The following is a 20,377-nucleotide window of genomic DNA, read 5'->3' as shown; positions in this document are numbered from 1 at the left end:
TGGAATTTATAAAGGGTTTCTCAAGCCTACACGGGGCTTGCGGCAAGGAGATTCCCTTTCTCCATATTTGTTTATTATCATGCAGGAAATACTTACTCGGCTATTACGGAAAACTTTTGATAATAGAAGAATCGGTGCCTTTTTTCATCCTAGAGGAACTCTGTTGGTGTCACATCTTCTTTATGCGGATGACCTCCTTATTTTTGCAAATGGGGAGAGGAGATCTATTAAGGTGCTTTTGAGGACCTTGGAAAAATATGCAGGTTGGTCTGGTCAATTAATTAATAAGGAGAAGTCAACTCTGTTTATGTCCAAGAGGATGAGCTATGCTAGGACGTGTGGACTTCTCAGACTTAAAGGTTTTGCAGAAGGGTTGTTTCCTAACACGTGCTTGGGAGTTCCTTTGGTCACGGGTCGATTAAGAGCTAGAGATTTGGAGCCTCTAGTGAACAAAATTCATAATAAAGTGACAGGATGGAAGTTAAAATCTCTGTCCTAGGGTGGGCGTCTCATGCTTATAAAACATGTATTCTCTTCCGCGGCTACACATCAATTGGCAGTTTTGAATGTTTTGAAAGTAGTTTTATCAAAGATAAGCTCCTTCCTCTCTACTTTCTTTTGGGTTAGAGTTTCATGGAAAGGCCAAGAGAAAATGGATACCAAGGTCGAATATTTGTAAACCGACAAGTGAAAGAGGGCTTGGGATTAGGGACTTGTATGAAGTGCAAAAATCCATGCATATGAAGTTTGTGTGGAGGTTGTTATCTATTGATAATCTCTGGTCACAATATTTTCGAGCCAAGTATGTGAAGGACCGGAATTTTGGTATGGCTGTTTCGAAGAACAAGGGATCAAGGTTCTGGAAGTCCCTTGTGCAGGTTTTTCCAGAGGTGTATGAGCATACAAAAGTAAGGGTAAGGGAAGGTAGTAACTCGTTTTGTCATGATAAAGTGGTTGTCTTCAGGTCCACTTAGTGTGCAGGTTCAGAACATAGAAAATCATACACTAAAAGTGAGGGATTTATGGGTGGGAAACGAGTGGGATGAAGTTGCTCTAGTGGGTTTGATTGGAGAAAACAGGGCAACCGAAGTGATGCAATTTGTTATGGCAGGTAAAGCAGGGACTGATGTTTTTGTATGGGAGCCGTCTAGGGATGGTGTTTTCTCAGTAGCTTTGGCATGGGACTTGATAAGAGTTCGAAGAGATGATCTTCCTTGGAAGGATTGGATTTGGCATAAATACCTTCTGAAAAGAGTAGCAGTTTGTATGTGGACAGCTTGGTCCCGATGTTTGCCAGTTGATGCCCATGTTATGTCCACTGGTATACCGCTTGCGTCTAAATGTAATTGTTGTGGAGAGGGGAAGTTTGAGACATTGGATCACATTTTATGTAATGGAGATATTGCTAAAGCCATGTGGCGTCGAGCATTTGTGGAATTGGGTGTCCATTGCATGGGGAGCTCGACTTGGCGTGGCCGAGTCTCAGCATGGTTTAGGTGTGTGAAACGATGTTCTCGGAGAGGCATTATGGTGGGTTTAATTCCAGACTTGATCTCTTGGAAATTATGGGTGAGAAGATGTAAGGCTAGAATGGAATCAGTGGAGGAATCGGTTGAAGCTATTTGGAGGGATGTGAAGTTTTGGTTAAGCCATATTTCTACTCAGATTAATAAGTGTCGTAAGATCTCCTCAAGTGATATAAATATTCTTCTAGCCATGGATTTGCCTATAAAACAAGTCAATGGCTCGAAGCTGTCTGCAGTATCATGGGCCAAGCCTATGGAGGGTTGGGTAAAATTAAATGTAGATGGAAGTTGTAGGGGAAATCCAGGAACATGTGGAGGGGGTGGTGTGATTAGAGATCATGTCGGCAATGTTATGGCTGCTTTCTCAGAATTTCTGGATTTCGGAACCAATAATAAAGCCGAGTTAAGGGCTTTATGTCATGGTGTTGCTGTGTGCAAAGAATTTGGGTTTTATAATGTGGAAATTGAGTGTGACTCGACATTAGTTGTTCATTGGTTATCTTAAAAAACTTGCAATGTTTGGTACTTATGGGACTTCTGGGAGACTTTATTAGAGAATTTGGAAGGAATAAACTTCAAAGTTTTGCATATTTTCCGTGAGGGAAATAGAGTAGCTGATTTGCTTGCTAGAGATGGAGAAGCTGGGGTTAATAGGATATATGATCAGATGGATACTGGATAGGCTTCCTCAAGTTGTGAGAGGGATGGTCAGGCTAGATAGATGTGGCACTCCGTCTTTAAGATGTCATTAAGGAGTATAGTTGGGTTGATTTTTTATTCAAGAAGTATAGTTGCTGGTTTTTTATGCTGTGAATTAGTTTTGGATTTTTTTGTTAATAGTTTGGTCTTAATAATTCGGTCTCCACACTTGGATTTGGGGTTTTTATTTTTTATTTTTTTTATTCTTGTATACTCCAATTGTAAAATTGTTTATACGGTTTTCCTCCGTCATATATGAGGATTTTTTGAAATAAATTTGGACCAAGAGATACTATTGAACTTGTGTCCCTAACTCTTTAAAAAAAAAAAAAAAATGTAATTTTCTTTGTTTCAGTACAGTTTTAATCACACCCATATGATACATTCCTTTTCCTTTACAGGGTCAAAGTCCAAGAGTTGGAAAACTTGTGACCACCTTGAAGTTGTAAAGCGTTGGCTAATATGGCGGTAAAGTATTCAATATCTATATGTAGTCTTGAAAGGAATCTTCCTTTCGGGTTGAAAGTGAAAATGATATACAGACGTGAGTGAAAAGAAAAAAGAAAAAAAAGAAGCATAATATGCATTTTCCTTTTGAATTTCTATCTATTTAGTTGTTAGAAATGAACCAAAAAAAAAAAAAATCAAAATATTAAAACCTAAAAAAATAAAAATTAAAAAATATTTTTCTATATAAGTACCGGCCCGGATTTGTTACATGCAGGAACCCGTAACCCGCCCATAGCCATCCAATATAATGACATCAACATTTTCTTTTGCGACCTTTGTTCCTGCTATGCCCATAGCAAGTCCAATGTCTGCTTCATGCCAAGCTGGAGCATCCTTGATTCCATCACCAGTAATAGCAACAACCTCACCAAACAAATTTCTCGAATTGGACGCCAAGGTACCTGAATCCTTGGTACAGTGTCCTTTATCTGTTCACGAGACATTATGGTCCTTTTATTGCCACTGCATCACCCGTCCGTATACCAAACTCTTTAATAATGGCCTTAGCTGTGTTTATATTGTCACCACTCACCAGCAACCATACGGACAGTTATTCCAGCAGCTAAACAAGTTCGGGTTGCATCCTTGACCCCAGGGCGTACAGGATCCTTGATTCCAGCCAACAAAACTTCTTGTGCAGTTAGGCGCCTTCTAGGATCTCGAACAAGCATTCTCTTTACTAAATCCTTTGCACTGTCAGAGATACTAGGCCACGGGTCATATGAGAAGTCAAGATCACCATGCAGGACATATACACCATAGAGTGAAGTTTGAAGGACAAGTAGATTTCCAATCACACTGTTGTCATTGGGGAAATCAAACCCCATTGACTGCAAATGGCCAAAAATAAAACCATGGGGAAGCCCAAGTATGCTATTTGGCTTCATGTGGGAGAATAATTTTTCATAATTAACAGCCTTTATGGAGTCAGATATCAGTATCAACACAAGATCACTGCCTGAGATAGTTTCCCATATATCACCTACAGTGCCATTCTTTTCAGTGAAACCAGCTGGAGCGAGCTTCAGCAAAGGAACGGGAACCCTTCCTAAGTCCAATCTTGACCACGATATCAGATTTCGCTTCGACAAAGGAATCTCTTCCTCTATCAAAGGGCCAATGCATTGTCATTATAAGGACCTTGAGGGAAAAAAATAGGACAATGAGCTCCCTTTACAGTAGGATATGTCAAAGTGGAATAACCATTGATAAACTTTTTCGTGTTCCTAGTAGTTTGAACATCAACAGACCACACTCTCCACTCGTGTGCGCCAATGTTTGGAACTAAAACGTCATGATCACCACTGTATACGAGAAGTCATAGGTCAGCATTTGTGAGGTGATAACCAACAACATTGGTGACTGTTGTAGTGTACGCTAAGGTAGTATTACAGTACTGCCAAAAATGGTTTGCCCTCCCTTGAACACCAAGAACTTATTGGACACTTTTATTATTCGCCCAGTCGTAGCAAGGCATATGGTTATAACCATGACACCAAAGGGCAAAACTAGGCTTTGCTGAGAACGATTCTTCATCTAATTCTGGGAAGCCAGTAAGGCAATCTGGTTGCAAAATGTGTGGCGTGTGTATTTTCTTAGCAGCTCATAAGCATTTGACATGACTTCCTTGTGCCTTTTCACTTTTTCTATTAAATCTCCATCACATCTGACCAAAGATACTGAGTGTGGCTTTTCATTTGCTGGCTTCATGTGTCGAAACACGTTAAGAGCCTCTGACAGAGAGTTGTAAGCAACATATCCTGCAATCATGGAGCTTCAAGAAATCGTATCTCTCACAGTCATTTACACGAACACCGCCTTGCAAGCCCGATCATGCTGAAGGATACATAAATTCTCAAAAAGGTTTTCCCTATAACAACTGACTGCACCGTCCCACATTCTCCAACGATCAAGCACTGAGCGCAAGCTTATATAACCAAAGAATATGTAAAATTGTCAAGTTGAAGCCCAGCCATTTCTATCATGACAACTGTAAAGTCACTGAGATTATAATCAGTATAAAAATATAAGATTATAATCTTCAAAAATAATGGCTTTGCTCCAGAAGTAACGATGTCATTGACACTCATCACAACCAGATCAATCCCAGTAGTTTCATGGATTCCAGTTTCAAATGCAAGCTTAAGTTTAGTTCCCACACCATCTGTACCTGTAACAAGGTATGAGTCACCGAGAAGGAAAAGTCCGCTGAAGCCACCAATTCCCGGTGCCATTTTGGCAACCCTACGAACAAGTTCAGAGCCAGCATCATTGTCGACACCAGCATCCTTGTATGTTAGACTCTCACTAGAAACATTCTTTGGCATCGAAAACACACGATGGAAGCTATTCATCATTCTTCTTGTTGAACCTAATTGGTTGGAAGCCACTGATAGCGGTTGAAACCCATTGGCAACCCCATCGAAAGTGCACCTGCGTGCATATCGTTGGATTGAGCTAGAATTGTGACCAGTTGGTCCGATTGGACAAGCTACACAGCAGGGTAGCTTTGTGTTTGCTCTGAAGGTAATAGTCAAGGTGAAATAGATTACACAGAGGTACTGCTCATCGTTGTTGTGCTTCGTGGTTACAATGACCTTCTCCGCAACAAGGTAAGAGAGATTTCTGTTGGCTCTGTTGCCACTTATGTTCTTGCCAGGGACTCCTCTCCGCCCGGAAGCCACTCAACAATGAGAGGAGACCACTCGAGGGCGTGGGTCTTCCGGGGAGGATGCCATACGTGACGTGCTGGGCTTATGGTTTGAGATTGTGGCATGATGGGCTCGCATGATTGGTAATTGTAGAGGTTGATGGACTTAAGTCTCTAAAGCATAATTGGAGACCTACGAGTTGGGTTCGGTCTTGTTCATAGGGCTGTTTGAAAGAGAAATGGGTCTCCAATTCTAGGGATTTATAGAAGGTGCTAGCTGGTTCCTGGTTCTTGGCCCCATCACCAACCAAACGCTCCCTCTTGGTGAGGTCAACATCTTTTTTGTCCTGTATTGCAATTTGCACGGGCCTCATGGAATAATCAACGTTAAATGCACAGAGGGTAGGTTCAAGAGAAGTCATATTTACCGTGGTGTGCAAATTTCGTACATTTTGTTTGAAAAAAATAAAATAAATTTGGAATTTATATAAAATTTTTTTAACGATGGATCTTATTTTTTTTCAAAATTATTACGTAGGACTTACACACCTTAAAATTGTATCAAGCATTACTTATAAGTTCAAAATTAAATTATAAGAATCAACCTATTCAAACGTGGAACCACCCATAATGACTATTTTAGTATTTACTCTAATTTTAATATGAATTCTCCAATGAATTTTGATCCCATCAGCGCATTTAACTTAAAAGAAGATCGAATTAGAAAGTGGAAAATGAAAACTAAATTTACTTGAGCTAAACCAAAGAAAATCTAACTCCTCCAAGACGTTGAGTACATTAAGAGTTATGTTACTAGTGCATGGGGCATAACTCTTTGGTGACAAATCCTAACAAATTCAGTAATCAACTAGAAAATATTTTGGCACGTCAGTACCACAACATTATTGGAGAATAAGGCACCAGAGCATGAATTGTTTTTTTTATTGGCATCGGGTATCTAGGAATAGCATTTCGACTAATCTCGACTGTGAACTGACCCTCGACAAGGAGTACGGGAGCATGAATTGTTAAGAGACAAATTTTCAATCACGGGCTCAAGTTATTAGGAAAGAGGCCATGTGGCTAAGAGATTCAATTATAACTATGCCAAATGAATATGCATATGCTCTTGTATATGTCTCCTATACTCAGGTCTCTACTTTATGCTCAATAAATTTTTGTTTATTGATTAAACAAAACTATGCAAATGTAGGGATGACAAATGTTCGAGGAAGCATTACCTGCTATAACTAATGATTGTATTTGATTTAATGAAGATTCATCCTTCCTATTTATAGAGTTAAGAGTGGTAGCAGGTCAGCACTGTCTGCAAATACCATTTGGGTGATTGCTGACTTGTGTAGGCCTTTGTATGTTCATATATTACCTAAGACTTTTGGTGGGCCTGTAGTTGTAGTAGAAACCACAAGGATACACAAGACCTTGGCAAAATTCAATTGATGGAAGTACTGTGTCAGAAACAATGGTTAGAAACGCTGCTTATGGGCAAAAAATTCTTGCAACTTGTTTGAAGTATAGTTTGAGAAGGCTTTCATTCTTAGCATAAATATGGTACTTGTAGTAAGGAGCAACACTTATGCTTCTATAATGACCGGTTCTCTAGGTTTCTCCAACTTTGTCTAGGCAAAGGTGGTGGTGCCTTTCTAATTCTGATCCATGCATGCAAGCACAAAGAATCACTTTCTTATGGCCACATACTATTTTGATGAGAAATGCTACTATGTCTCCCCGGATATATCGCTCACTTTGCCTTATTGATGTGGCACCACCATTTGGTGCCATATGGCTTATTAAAAAATATATATATTCAAAACAAAATGGCGTCCGAAAATATAAAAGATGAAGACTAAAATCTTAGATTTCCTCTATCATTTTTATGTTTGTATTTTTAATTTTTTAATAAGGCACGTGGTACCACATGTACTACGTCAATGGGACAAAGTGAGCGCTATAACTACGGAGGCATTGTAGCATTACTCTATTTTGATATTTGCTCCCATACTACAAATATTGATATATAAACTTAACCTTGCTGCTCTTCGAAGCGCACCCATAGCATGCATTGTGTGACTTTGTTATAGTAAATGTGCTACAAAATATTAATGCAATATAGTTAATTTTTTTTTACTTTAGCTGTGTTTTGTAAACTTTGGCTCGTATTAGGTGGAAGTGTATGTTTAATGTTTGGTCATGTGTAAAAGCGGGTGAAGAAACTTTGTAAAAAAAGCTTCCTTGTATTTTTGGGGAAAAAATGAGAAAGCAATAAAGAAAACAATGTTGTTTTGCTCTCTTCCTCTACCCTGTTTTTGCCTTAATTTTCAGTAGAAGATTCTGTCCCAAGTTCCTTTCATTCCCTTTGTTTTCTGTCAACTTTTTTGTCTTGTGGTGATCAATCAGCTGCTGTAACATCCATCCCACAGATTTAGTATCAGAGCAGTGTTCAAGTTTCTATCTTTCTATGTAGAAATTACAATTTTTGTGTATAAAAATGAAACGTTAGCTTGTTTCCATAGACTTATAGGACATGGTAGAGTCAGGATATCAAATTCCTGAATCTGATATCCTGACTTCAAAGAAAAATGGGGGCTAAAGTTCTCTCCAGATTAGGTGTCGAAGAGTTGTTGAGTTCATTGAAATCTCTGAAGCAAAGATTGGAAAGACACTCTGAAAAGTTTATAGATAGTTTAGATCATTTCAATCTAAGCTTGCTAGTACTGCAAAAAGTATTAAAAGAAAATCAGCTCATGAATATGGTGAAGGAGATTCTTTAGAGAAGGTAGACAAGCAAGAGGAAGAGGCAATTGGAGAAAAGATCAAGCAATCAAGACTCTTCACAAGGTGTAATTTTTGTAAGAAGTGTGGTAATTTTGAGAAAGATTGTTGGTTTTGAGGAAAGCACAATGAAATCATTGTAAGAAGTTTGGTCACTTGCAAAAAGATTGTAGATTGAAGAATAATCAGAGAAGAAAGAAGGTGAAAGAAAGAATGAAAGTAGTTTGTTTTATGCTTGCCAACATGTTTCTAAAAAGAAACATGATGCTTGGTTGTTAGATAGTGGCTATAGCAATCAGATGACACCAAAGTGAAGATAGGAAATGGTGCAGTACTTGATGTTAAAGAAATTGTAGCATTGGAACTCAAACCAAAGAGGGGAAGAAGCTCATTCATGAAATTTTATTTGTTTAGTGCTTGACAATTCATAGAACATGGTTATGTGCTTCATTTTTGAAGGCCATGATTCAACAACTTATAATGAAGGGAAGGAGAAACTAGTTGTGGCTGGAATTAGAATGTAAAAAAAAAAAAAAAAAATCTTTCCACTTACCTTCAAATATGCAATAGATGTGCTTTGAATGTTGGTGTATTTGATGAATGTTAGTTGTGGCATAAGAGATCTGGTCATTTGAGTTTTCAGATCCTCAAGCTACTCTTTAAGAAGAATACGGTGCAAGGACTTCCTACTATTAATAAGAAAAATGAACTTTGTGAAAGGTTGTGCTCTTGGGAAGCATCACCAGCAACCATTTCAAAAGGAATGACACGGAGAGCTAAAGAGGTTTTAAGAGTTGGTGCATATGGATGCTTGCGCACCTATGCAAACCCCTTCTCATTCAAAAAATAGGCATTTCATTTCCTTTATTGATTTTTTTTTTTTATGGGAAATAGACTGCATTCATTCATAAAAGCGAAGTTACAGCTGTGACTGATACATACAGGAAAAAAACTCAGATTACGAGCCAACTACTCACAGTTGGGACTCCATCAGTACACAAATTCTTTTGTGATTGGTATGGTCTTAACTTCTAAAACTCTCTACAGACAAATTGTCTGAGAGACCACACTCTGCCTAACGCAGACATGGGTTATTTCATGAGAAATAATAAATAGTACTCAATACCTTCAAAAAGTTTAAATGTCTTGGTGAAAAGCAAAGTGACCATTCCGTTGAAGTCTTGAGAAGTGATAGAGTTGAGGAATATCTATCATGTGAATTTCATAAATCTTGAGAAGATCAAGATCTTGAAAGGCAATTGATTGTAGTTTGTACTTCACAAGAAAATGGAGTATCCGAAGGAATCAAGCAGCATTTGAGATGGCTAAATTCATGAGAAGGGTTTACCGATCGAGAACCTTTTTGGGTTGAAGCTGCACACACCTAATTTTTTTTTTTTTTTTAATAGATGTCCAATGAAAGACATGGGTAATCAAATACCATTTGAACAATGAAGTGGCTATAAAATCATCAATCAAGCATATTCTTAAAGTGTTTGGTTGTATTTGCTATGCTCAAATCCCAAGGGAAAAGTGCATATTTGTTGGCTATAGTTCAATATCAAAGGGTTATAGGATGCATAGCTTGACGACCAAAAAAGTAATCATTAATCGGGATGTTATATTTGACGAGAAAGTTAAATGAAATTGGGAGGAAATGGGAGAAATGCTATGAAAAATGAAATTGAAGTAAATGAGAAAAACAAAAACATGGAAGCTAGCCAATAAACCACAAGAAACTGAAGTTATCGGTGTGAAATGGATTTATAAAGTGAAATAAAATGTGGATGACTCGGTACAAAGAAACAAGGCAAGACAAGCTCCAAAAGGATTTCACAACACCCTATATTTGATTTTCATGTAACTTTTTCTCTTGTATTCATTTAGATACCTTGGGAGCTCTAATATCCTAAGCAACTGATAAAGATTGATTACTATATTAAGTTGATGCTAAATTAAATTTTCTAATTGGGGAGTTGAAAGAAGATATGTTATATTGAGCAACCTCAAAGATTTATCATTCCGGATGAAAAATAAAAAGTACACGTACGAATTGATTAAAGCATTATATAAGAGCTGAAACAAGCTCCTACAACGAGGTATAGTCATATTGATGGCTATTTCAAGGTTGTGTTGATGATATGAATAGCATCTCAGGTTATGCATTTTCTCTTCGGTCTGGTGTGTTCTCTTGGTGCTCAAAGAATCAACAAGTAGTTTGTCAATTTTCTCAACAAGCAAAATATACTTCAGCAGCAATGGCCACATCTCAACGCATTTGGTTGAGAAGAATGCTTGAAGATATTGGTGAAAAGAGAGACAATGCTAAAAGCTGTATTGTGAAAACAAATCAGGCATAGTAATGGCAAAACAAATATGACTAGAGACGTTGCGATCAATCACCATTTTATTAAAGAAACAATTGACGATGGTAAAGTGGAGTTGGGATTCTACAAATCAGAGAAGCAAGAAGCTAATAGTTTCACCAAAGCATTGTTAAAGGGAAAGTTTCAACAACTCAAAGAAACACTAACTTTATTGGTCTATTTTATTGGTCTTTTGGTTTTGGTTTTATTGTTTTGCAGGTTGTTTATGTTTATTGTTGCTATGTAGTGGTTGTTTTGGAATAGATTGTATTGTGGTTTTTTGATTATTTATAACTCCCAAGTGTCGGAGTTTTTGTAACCATGGTTTTCCTCCGCCACAAGTGAGGGCAATCAATAAACTTGAGGTACCGTCCTCTTCTTAAAAATAAAATAAAAATAAATTGTTGAGGGAAAAATGTGTTCAATTGGCATATTCTTGTGAAAACCTATGTAAAGTTGAGTTGTAACAAGTGTTGATGCATTAGTACATGAAAAATATTGAAGTATGCTCAACATGGCTCGACTGGCGCTCGACTGGCGCTCGAGCGGAACCTTCCAGAGAGGTTCGCTCGATGGGCGCTCGACATAGCGCTCGAGCGAAACCTTCCAGAGAGGTTCGCTCGATGGGCGCTCGACATAGCGCTCGAGCGAAACCTTCCAGAGAGGTTCGCTCGATGGGCGCTCGACATGGCGCTCGAGCGGAACCAAGACAGAGTGGTTCGCTCGAGGTGAGCTTGACGTAACGCTCGAGCTGAACCCATCTAGAGTGGTTCGCTCGATGTGCGCTCGACTTGGCGCTCGAGCGGAACCAAGACAGAGCGGTTCGCTCGAGGTGAGCTTGACGTGGCGCTCGAGCAGAACTCATCCAGAGTGGTTCGCTCGATGTGCGCTCGACGTGGCGCTCGAGCGGAACCCATCCAGAGACATCCAGAGACGTTCGCTCGACACCTCGCTCGACACCTCGCTCGAGCGGTTTCAGAAGATAACGTGCGCTCGACCTTCGCTCGACACCTCGCTCGAGCCAATGTTCAAAGACAACCTAAAATTCATGCTTTGGGCGCCGTGACTTGCTGGGACTATAAATATAACAGATCATTTCTGTTGTGTGGTGTGGAAAAACAGAGCAAAACCTTAAGTGTTTCAAGAGCCAAAGAGAGAAACCTATTCCTCACCTTGTGAATCTCTTTTGGACAAACACTAATCCACCACACCACTCTCAAAATCAAACCTCTTTCAAAGTCCATTGAAGTGGACGTTTTGTTGGCCGGAAGGTTTCCGGAGCTGCTGTTGATGCAGAGATCGAGAGGTTCTCGTGGAAAGCTATAGAAGGTCGGAGTTCCGACACTACATGCGTGTAGAGATCGAGTGGGTCACTCGTGATGTTGCAAGCCAAGTTTAGGAACTACAAAGGTTTTGTGAGTGTCACTAAATTGGTTGTAATGAACTTTTTCTATAGTGGATTTTAGGTGGTGGCTTACACCCGGAGTGGTTTTAGAATTTGAAGACGTTCTTCAAATGAGTTTCCACTTCGTGACCAAATCCTTGTGTTGATTATTTGCATGATTTGTGTCTTCTTTTATTAGCTTCTTGCCATTAAATTTTATTAGTCCACATAATTTGAACTGCACCTATTCACCCCCCCTCTAGGTGTTGTATGGGATAAACCACTGCTTTTTCAATTGGTATCAGAGCGGGTTCACTCCGCTAGGATTCAGTTCCTGAGTGTGTTCCTGTTATAGTAGTTTAAATGGATAAGTCTCAATCTCTCACATCACCACCATATTTTGATGGAAACAACTATGCTTATTGGAAAGTCCGAATGAAAGCGTTTCTAAAGTCTGTGGATGAACGAGTGTGGGTGTCCATAACAAAAGGATGGAGAGAACCAGTTGTTATCATTGAGGGAGTTCAAACTCCCAAAAGTGTGGATAATTATTCTAGGGATGAAATAAGCGAGTGTGGTTGGAATAACAAAGGCCTGAATGCGATTTTCATGGCTGTGTCCCAGGAGGAGTTCAAGCGAATTTCCATGTGTGAAAATTGTAAACAAGCTTGGGACATTCTTGAGGTTACCCATGAAGGTACCAAGGCTGTTAAGAATTCTAAGCTTCAAATGCTAACCACAAGTTTTGAAGAACTTAGAATGAAAGATGATGAAACTTTTGATGCCTTCTATGCCAAACTCAATCATATTGTCAATTCTAGTTTTAATTTAGGGGACAAAATCCCTGAGAATAGAATTGTGAGAAAAATTCTCAGATCTCTTCCTGAGAGATTCCGTCCCAAAGTCACTGCCATTGAAGAGAGCAAAGATTTGGACAATATGAGAATTGAAGAGCTGGTGGGCTCTCTACAAACCTATGAGCATACTCTTCCTGTGGATAAGAAAAATAAGTCCATAGCCCTCAACACTATCAATGAGTCATCTGATGAGTCGTCCGATGAGTTGGCTATGAGTGACAAAGAAGTAGCCTTTTATGCTAAAAAATTCAGGAAGATGTTTGTATCTAGAAATAGAAAGAATTGGGGAGATAAGAAGAAAAGGTTTGAGAGAGTTAATGGAAATTCCAGTTCAGGAAAGAAGGAAATGAGCTCTAAGAAATATACTAGAGCCACCAAAGACAGGGTACAATCTGATATTCAGTGTCATGAATGTCATGGTTTTGGGCACATTCGCCTTGAGTGTGCAAATTACAAAAAGGCCATAGAGAAAGCAAAGGGTGCGTCTTTGGATGATAATGATTCTGAGACAAGTGACTCTTCTAAGAGTCCCTCTCCAAAGAAAAATCGCAACTACATGGCATTCACTTCTTCTGTTGATGGCCAAAGTCATAGAAGTGAATCAACGTCTGAAAATGAGAGTGTATCCGGAAGTGAATCCAGGGATGATGATGAGTTGGAGGAAATCTATGAGAAGTTGTACAAAGAGTGTGTAAAATTGAGGAAACTCAATAAAGCACATATTGAGAATATAGATATTTGCAAAAGAGAAAATGAGGATCTCCAAGGTAAATTGAATGAAGCAAATTGTCTAACCGATCAGTTGCAAAAGAGGAATGTGTCACTCGAGGATAAAGTGAAAATGCAGGGAAGTGAGTTGATTTTGTTAAACGATAAGTTGAAAAATTTGTCTACTGGGAAACAAAAGCTTGACAAAATCCTAAACTCAGGAAAGTCCTTTGGTGACAAGAGAGGTATAGGATATATTGAAGGGAAATCTGATGTGGCTTCAACTTCAAAAATCCCATGCAAAAGGGTAGGAAAAATAATGTTTGTTCCTGCTTCTAATGAGAATGGCAAACCTCAACTTTTGAAAAAGGGTAAGAAACCCTTACATGTGCAAAAGCCTGTCCCACCTCCCAAGAGACAAGGAGCTCGTAACACAAGCCCTATATGTCATCATTGTGGGAAGGTTGGTCATGTTAGACCAGATTGCTTCAAGTTAAAAAATCATCATGCCCCTACTTTCTCTAAAAGTAGGATTGTCTATCCTTCTAAAAAGAGTAAGAAGTTCTTGAATGCTTCCAGGTATGTTTCACCCTCCATGAGACATGAAGTTCACAAAGCAAACCACGTTTGTCACAATTGTGGTAAGATTGGTCACATTCGACCAAACTGTTTTGAGCTTAGGGACCATCCTAAGAGAATTGAAAAGCCCTACTCAAGAAAAGGGCATCAAAACTTGTGGAGCCAAGTCATGGTCTTGACCAAACAAAATGAGATTATCAATGTGAAGTTAGACCAATTGACTACTAGACAGAAGGTTGATAAGGTGAATCATCCAAAAGTGAGACAAGTGTGGATGAGAAAGGGGGAGGAGCAGACCAGACATGGTATAGACTGATGGTCATGCATTCATGCATTCTTTTTTGTTGTATAGTTGTTGTTCATTTTTGTTCTGTTTGTTAAAAGCATGTTGTGTGTGTTCCTCAAAAATCATGAATAATGTTTTGCACTTGCGTGGGATAAAGAGTGTTCGTGATGTCAATTCTGAAAATATTAGGTACTTATATCTTTTGAAAATTGTATCATGTACCGTTATAAGTTACAAAGGTTTAAAACATATGTACTATTTGTAAGTTGTGACCTGCTTCACACACTACACTTCCAGCTCAAACAATTGTTGTTTTGCCACCAGTGAGTTCTTGGGGAGGCAATCAAAGATGTAAGGGAGCTCTACGTGTATACAGAATTGACCACGGGCTAGATGACCTCATGATTATATATCAAAATTCTTCCTATGAAAATTCTCTAAAAATAAAAAAAAAATAAAAATAAAAAAAAAAAGGAAGGAAGAAGAAGAAGAAAAAGAAGAAGAAAAAGAAAAAGGGGTCATATTACTCAATAGGCCAATCCTAATGCATGAATTCAAACAGAACTATTTAGGTCCTAGCAGCATTAGGTTTTACTTTCTGTATCGTGGAAAGGCTCCCCATGCACTTATGGTTTCTTGTTTTAGCCTAACCCCACTCACAATTTTGGTTGAAACTTCTTGATTGAGTTGGGACTCACAAAACACGCATGTTCATCTTACATGTGATACTCTGTTTTTACTACTTGCGTAAATTGTGATAATATGATGCTCTTTTACATTTGATGTGTTTTTCAAGCTTCAAAATTGACTTCATTAATGCTTGAATCACTGGATGAAATTTGAGTATTGAGAATTTTGGGCTTCCGCTCGAGCGAACTTAACTGCCGCTCGAGCGAAAGCGTTTTAAAATGCCCCGCGCCCCTTTCTTTTTCCCCAGCCTGCTACTTTCTCTCTGCGCCGTTTCTTCTTCCCCTTCTTGCGCGACATTTCTCTCTTCTCACCGTGTGTTTTCATTTGACTTCTCTCAAGAAATCCCATTATAATCACGGTAAGTCTCTAATCTTTGATTCTCTCCAATCATTTTCGGTTTTTATCTTGAATTTCTTCATGCATTTTCCATATACATGCATTTCGAAATCTAGGGCTTTGGATTTGGGGATTCCGAAATGGAGTTTTCTTGTTGGTTTGTTTGGTGTTTGGATGGACCTCTTGGTTGTCCATTTTCATTCTCTTTGTATTTAGGAGGTTTTTAGAACCCCCAAGGGGTTTTTCATTTGGTTTGTACTTGGATGCACTCCAAGTGCTCGGTAAAATGCATCAATGAAGTTTGATTTCATATTTTCATCATGCATTGTTACTACATTATCCCCATGGTCATGTTTGTCTATTCTAGTGTTGAGATAGTGTTTGGCATTGAGACTTGGATTCTCCATTGGGTTTAAAACCCAATCTTGGCTTAATTGAGTTTGAAGTGCTCAAAAATGCAAAATGGTTGTTATATTGTGTTAGTGGGCGTGTGCATTGTGCATTGTGCATTTTGACATAGTTTTAGCAACATTGCATACGTTTGGCTTGGTTCACAATTAGGCATGTGCATTCATCAAGCATTGGGCATTTCACATTACCTTTAGCCTTGTCTAATGGTCATTGATTTTGTCCAGCTTCAATCATGTCTCGAAGGGTTCGTTCACGCCAAAATCCTCCAGCCCCCGCTCAAGCACATTTTCGCAATCCTCATGCAAGAGAACTCTACACTCAAAATTTTTCCACCCGTTCTCTTATTGTTGAGCGGGAAGTTCTCCTTGGTGAGCTTTCTGAGACGGTAATTCCTCGCATTTTTGAGTCTCGCCAGTGGCTCGCCTTGACCACTGGTCATCCCACTCCTTCTGTGGAGTTGGTTAAGGAGTTCTACTCCAATATTGATGCCATCGCTGATGATGGCTCTTTTGAAGTCAGTCTCCGGAACATTGTTTTCCGGGTGACTCCGGGCATGGTTGCGGACTTGCTACATGCCCCGCGAGTGGCAAACCCCACTTATCCATATACACGGACTTCTCCTCCAAGTCCGACTGTCATTGTTCAATGTTTAATCGGTCATTTTTTGAGTTGGGATGGTAAGACACCCATTCTCACCTCTCGTTTTTCACCCGAGTTTCTCATTCTCAGTAGGATAGTCCTTACAAACCTTTATCCTACTGGTCATCAGAGTGATGTCGGTCCTGACCGCGCCACTCTTTTGTATGCATTGATAAATGATGTCTCCATTGATCTGGGGAGTCATCTGTGTCGGGTCATGCTTGAGGCGTTTAATTCCCCGAAATTACGGACTGGCTTGCCTCTCGCCTGCCTCATTACTAGGTTAGCCCTCTCTCAGACTGTTATGCTTCGTCCTAATGAGCCTAGAGTTCCTCTTAAGGCTCCCATTGGGCGTAGGACCATGCAGTTGAGTCGTGCTCACATTACCCCTCACCCACTGGATGTTGAGCATCCTCCTGCATCTTCCTCTCAGCCATCCACATCTCAGCCTTCACTTCTCAGCCATCTAGTTCACAGCCTCAGGGCCCGGCAGCGGGATCAGTCGATCCCAGCCTTCAGCAGGTTCTTGAGTACCTTGCCCGGCTTGAAGCTCGGTTTGAAGCCCGATTTGATCATCTTGATGCCAAAGTTGACAGCTTTCAGCAGCTTGTGACTAAACGCTTCGACGATATTGAGGAGCGGCTTGATGAAGAAGATGGCAGTCAATCTGGTGGGGACAGTTGACACCCTTGGAGTTTGTGACAAAAAGGGGGAGTATAGATTAAGGGGGAGTAGTATAGAGATTTAGGGGGAGTAGCAAGAAAGCTTGTTGGGGCAGCTTTGTTTTGTTTTGTGGAGGAGCAGCTATTTTTATTTGTATCACATGCTGCTCATGCTACTATTGTTTGTCTAAATTGAAAAACAATGTATGTTTTAATTCTTAATGAAAAGTCTTTTCTGAGAACTGTGCTACAAGTGTTTATGCTTATGAGATTATTTCTTGCATATTGTTATTGGTACGTTTAACCGTTTGTTAAGTTTGCAGAAATATCTCAATGTGCTCAAGACTTTTTGCCTAAATAATGGGAATCCTGATTTGGGTGTGTTAGGATTAAGTCCTATGTATAGGTTAGAGGTTTTGTCACAGAAATGCCAAAGGGGGAGATTGTTGAGGGAAAAATGTGTTCAATTGGCATATTCTTGTGAAAACCTATGTAAAGTTGAGTTGTAACAAGTGTTGATGCATTAGTACATGAAAAATATTGAAGTATGCTCAACATGGCTCGACTGGCGCTCGACTGGCGCTCGAGCGGAACCTTCCAGAGAGGTTCGCTCGATGGGCGCTCGACATAGCGCTCGAGCGAAACCTTCCAGAGAGGTTCGCTCGATGGGCGCTCGACATGGCGCTCGAGCGGAACCAAGACAGAGTGGTTCGCTCGAGGTGAGCTTGACGTAACGCTCGAGCTGAACCCATCCAGAGTGGTTCGCTCGATGTGCGCTCGACTTGGCGCTCGAGCGGAACCAAGACAGAGCGGTTCGCTCGAGGTGAGCTTGACGTGGCGCTCGAGCAGAACTCATCCAGAGTGGTTCGCTCGATGTGCGCTCGACGTGGCGCTCGAGCGGAACCCATCCAGAGACATCCAGAGACGTTCGCTCGACACCTCGCTCGACACCTCGCTCGAGCGGTTTCAGAAGATAACGTGCGCTCGACCTTCGCTCGACACCTCGCTCGAGCCAATGTTCAAAGACAACCTAAAATTCATGCTTTGGGCGCCGTGACTTGCTGGGACTATAAATATAACAGATCATTTCTGTTGTGTGGTGTGGAAAAACAGAGCAAAACCTTAAGTGTTTCAAGAGCCAAAGAGAGAAACCTATTCCTCACCTTGTGAATCTCTTTTGGACAAACACTAATCCACCACACCACTCTCAAAATCAAACCTCTTTCAAAGTCCATTGAAGTGGACGTTTTGTTGGCCGGAAGGTTTCCGGAGCTGCTGTTGATGCAGAGATCGAGAGGTTCTCGTGGAAAGCTATAGAAGGTCGGAGTTCCGACACTACATGCGTGTAGAGATCGAGTGGGTCACTCGTGATGTTGCAAGCCAAGTTTAGGAACTACAAAGGTTTTGTGAGTGTCACTAAATTGGTTGTAATGAACTTTTTCTATAGTGGATTTTAGGTGGTGGCTTACACCCGGAGTGGTTTTAGAATTTGAAGATGTTCTTCAAATGAGTTTCCACTTCGTGACCAAATCCTTGTGTTGATTATTTGCATGATTTGTGTCTTCTTTTATTAGCTTCTTGCCATTAAATTTTATTAGTCCACATAATTTGAACTGCACCTATTCACCCCCCCTCTAGGTGTTGTATGGGATAAACCACTGCTTTTTCATAAATAAATAAATAAAACTCAAAGAAACACTAGGAATTAATGAACAATACATTAAGGGGGAGAATGTTATAGTTAACATGCTACAACATGAGTGAAGTTATTTTTTACTTGAGTTGTATTTATTAAAATTTTGTTAGTAATATGTGTAAGTGTATGCCTAATGTTTGGTTGCAGTAACAATGGGGGAGAAGATTCATTAAAGATCTTCCATTGTATTGCCGAAAAACATGAAGAAGATGCTGTAGAGAAACAATGTTGTTTTGCACTCTTCCTCTCCCCTCCTTTGCCTCATTTTCTATAGAAAATTCTGCAGCAAGTTTCTTTCATTTCCTTTGTCCACTTCGTTGTCTTAAAGTGATAAATTAGCTATTGAAACATCCAGGCAGCATTCTTGCACTTGATTAGGTGGACAATTGACCAAGAGGACTTTGATTCTTTGAGCCTACTAAAAGACGTAAACAATTTAGAGCATGGGGTGAAATTAGTCCTCAAATATGAGTTTAAGGGAGAATGGAGGTTAATTTTATGCCTATTGTGATCTGACATGTTGATGAGCCAGAACCAAATAGGCCTTTTACACAATTATGTGAAGGCCATCTTTCGTAATTCACCCTTGACTTTTTTTCTATGAAAAAAGATGATCAACTCTTTAATTATTTTCCTGTCCCACAAGCTTAAAGATTAAAAACCATCCATCAAAATGTAATATAGCATGTATGAGTTTTTTTTTTTTTTTTTTAAACAAAGAACCTCGTATATTTCATTACTCAAAAGTGAAACTAGTACAATTTGACTCCTTTAAAACTTGTAAAAGAATACAATCTGGACAATCATCTATCCATATTTGTTCTTGTACTATATCTAAAGCATTTTTTGCTAACAAATGAGCTACCCCATTTCCTTCTCTTCTTATAAACTTCACTTTCCAATCACTTCTTCCTTTAAACACTGTTTTTATATCCTCAATGATGTGGCCTATAGCAGACAGATCCTCATCTTCACTATTAACAGCTTCCACTACAAGTTGAGCATCCCCTTCAAAGATGACTCTATTGAAGCCCAATTCATTGCATAAATCCACAGCATACCACAAGGCTACTGTTTCTGCCATGACAGAAGCAGAAAATGGGGGTCTTTTGTAACAAGCACAGGCCAATACTTCTCCCTTTTCGTTTCTTGAAACAACTCTCAGCCCCATATTTTGTTTATTGAGAGAGGCATCCCAATTTTCCTTAATCCATCCTTGTGAAGGCTTCATCCACATTTGACAAAAACTACTTCTTGAAATACCTTCACTCTTTGGCTTAGATTTGTCCTTTAGTTGAGCCTCTTGAAAGTCTTCAAACACTGCTCTTGCTGCTCTGATCAATGAATCAGGTCCTCTAAACTTGTCTTCAAAAATAAAGGAATTCCTTCTGAGCCATAGTGACCTCATTAGAACAACCACTAGTTCTAGTTCCTCTATTTTCAATCTCTCCATCAGCTTCTCCTAGAAAACTAGAAAAATATCTTCATTAGCAGACCATTTTTGAATGACTCGAAGAGAAACTGCCCAAACATCCTTAGCAGCAGGGCAATTCCATATAACATGCATTGCAGTTTCCTCTTCACA

The 20,377-nt window shown here is 39.6% G+C and overlaps 2 protein-coding genes across 2 annotated transcripts; one reads left to right on the top strand and one right to left on the bottom strand.

The window, feature by feature from the left end:
- Nucleotides 1–2,931: 2,931 nt before the first annotated feature.
- LOC118344023 lies at nt 2,932–5,807 on the bottom strand. Its single transcript, XM_035683758.1, has 3 exons — nt 5,579–5,807; nt 4,906–5,418; nt 2,932–4,725 (listed from the first exon to the last, which is right to left on the bottom strand). Exons 1-3 carry the CDS (start codon nt 5,805–5,807, stop codon nt 4,664–4,666), a joined length of 804 nt encoding a protein of 267 aa, XP_035539651.1. The 3' UTR covers nt 2,932–4,663.
- Nucleotides 5,808–12,291: 6,484 nt separating this feature from the next.
- On the top strand, nt 12,292–14,388 carry LOC118344022. Its single transcript, XM_035683757.1, has one exon. The coding sequence runs from the start codon at nt 12,292–12,294 to the stop codon at nt 14,386–14,388; it is 2,097 nt and encodes a 698-aa protein (XP_035539650.1).
- Nucleotides 14,389–20,377: the final 5,989 nt, after the last annotated feature.

The sequence above is a fragment of the Juglans regia genome, chromosome 12, assembly GCF_001411555.2.
Source record: "Juglans regia cultivar Chandler chromosome 12, Walnut 2.0, whole genome shotgun sequence".
In the NCBI taxonomy this organism is placed as follows: Eukaryota; Viridiplantae; Streptophyta; class Magnoliopsida; order Fagales; family Juglandaceae; genus Juglans; species Juglans regia.
Note: the sequence above shows the minus strand (reverse complement) of the source record. Positions and strands in the feature narration are given on the sequence as shown.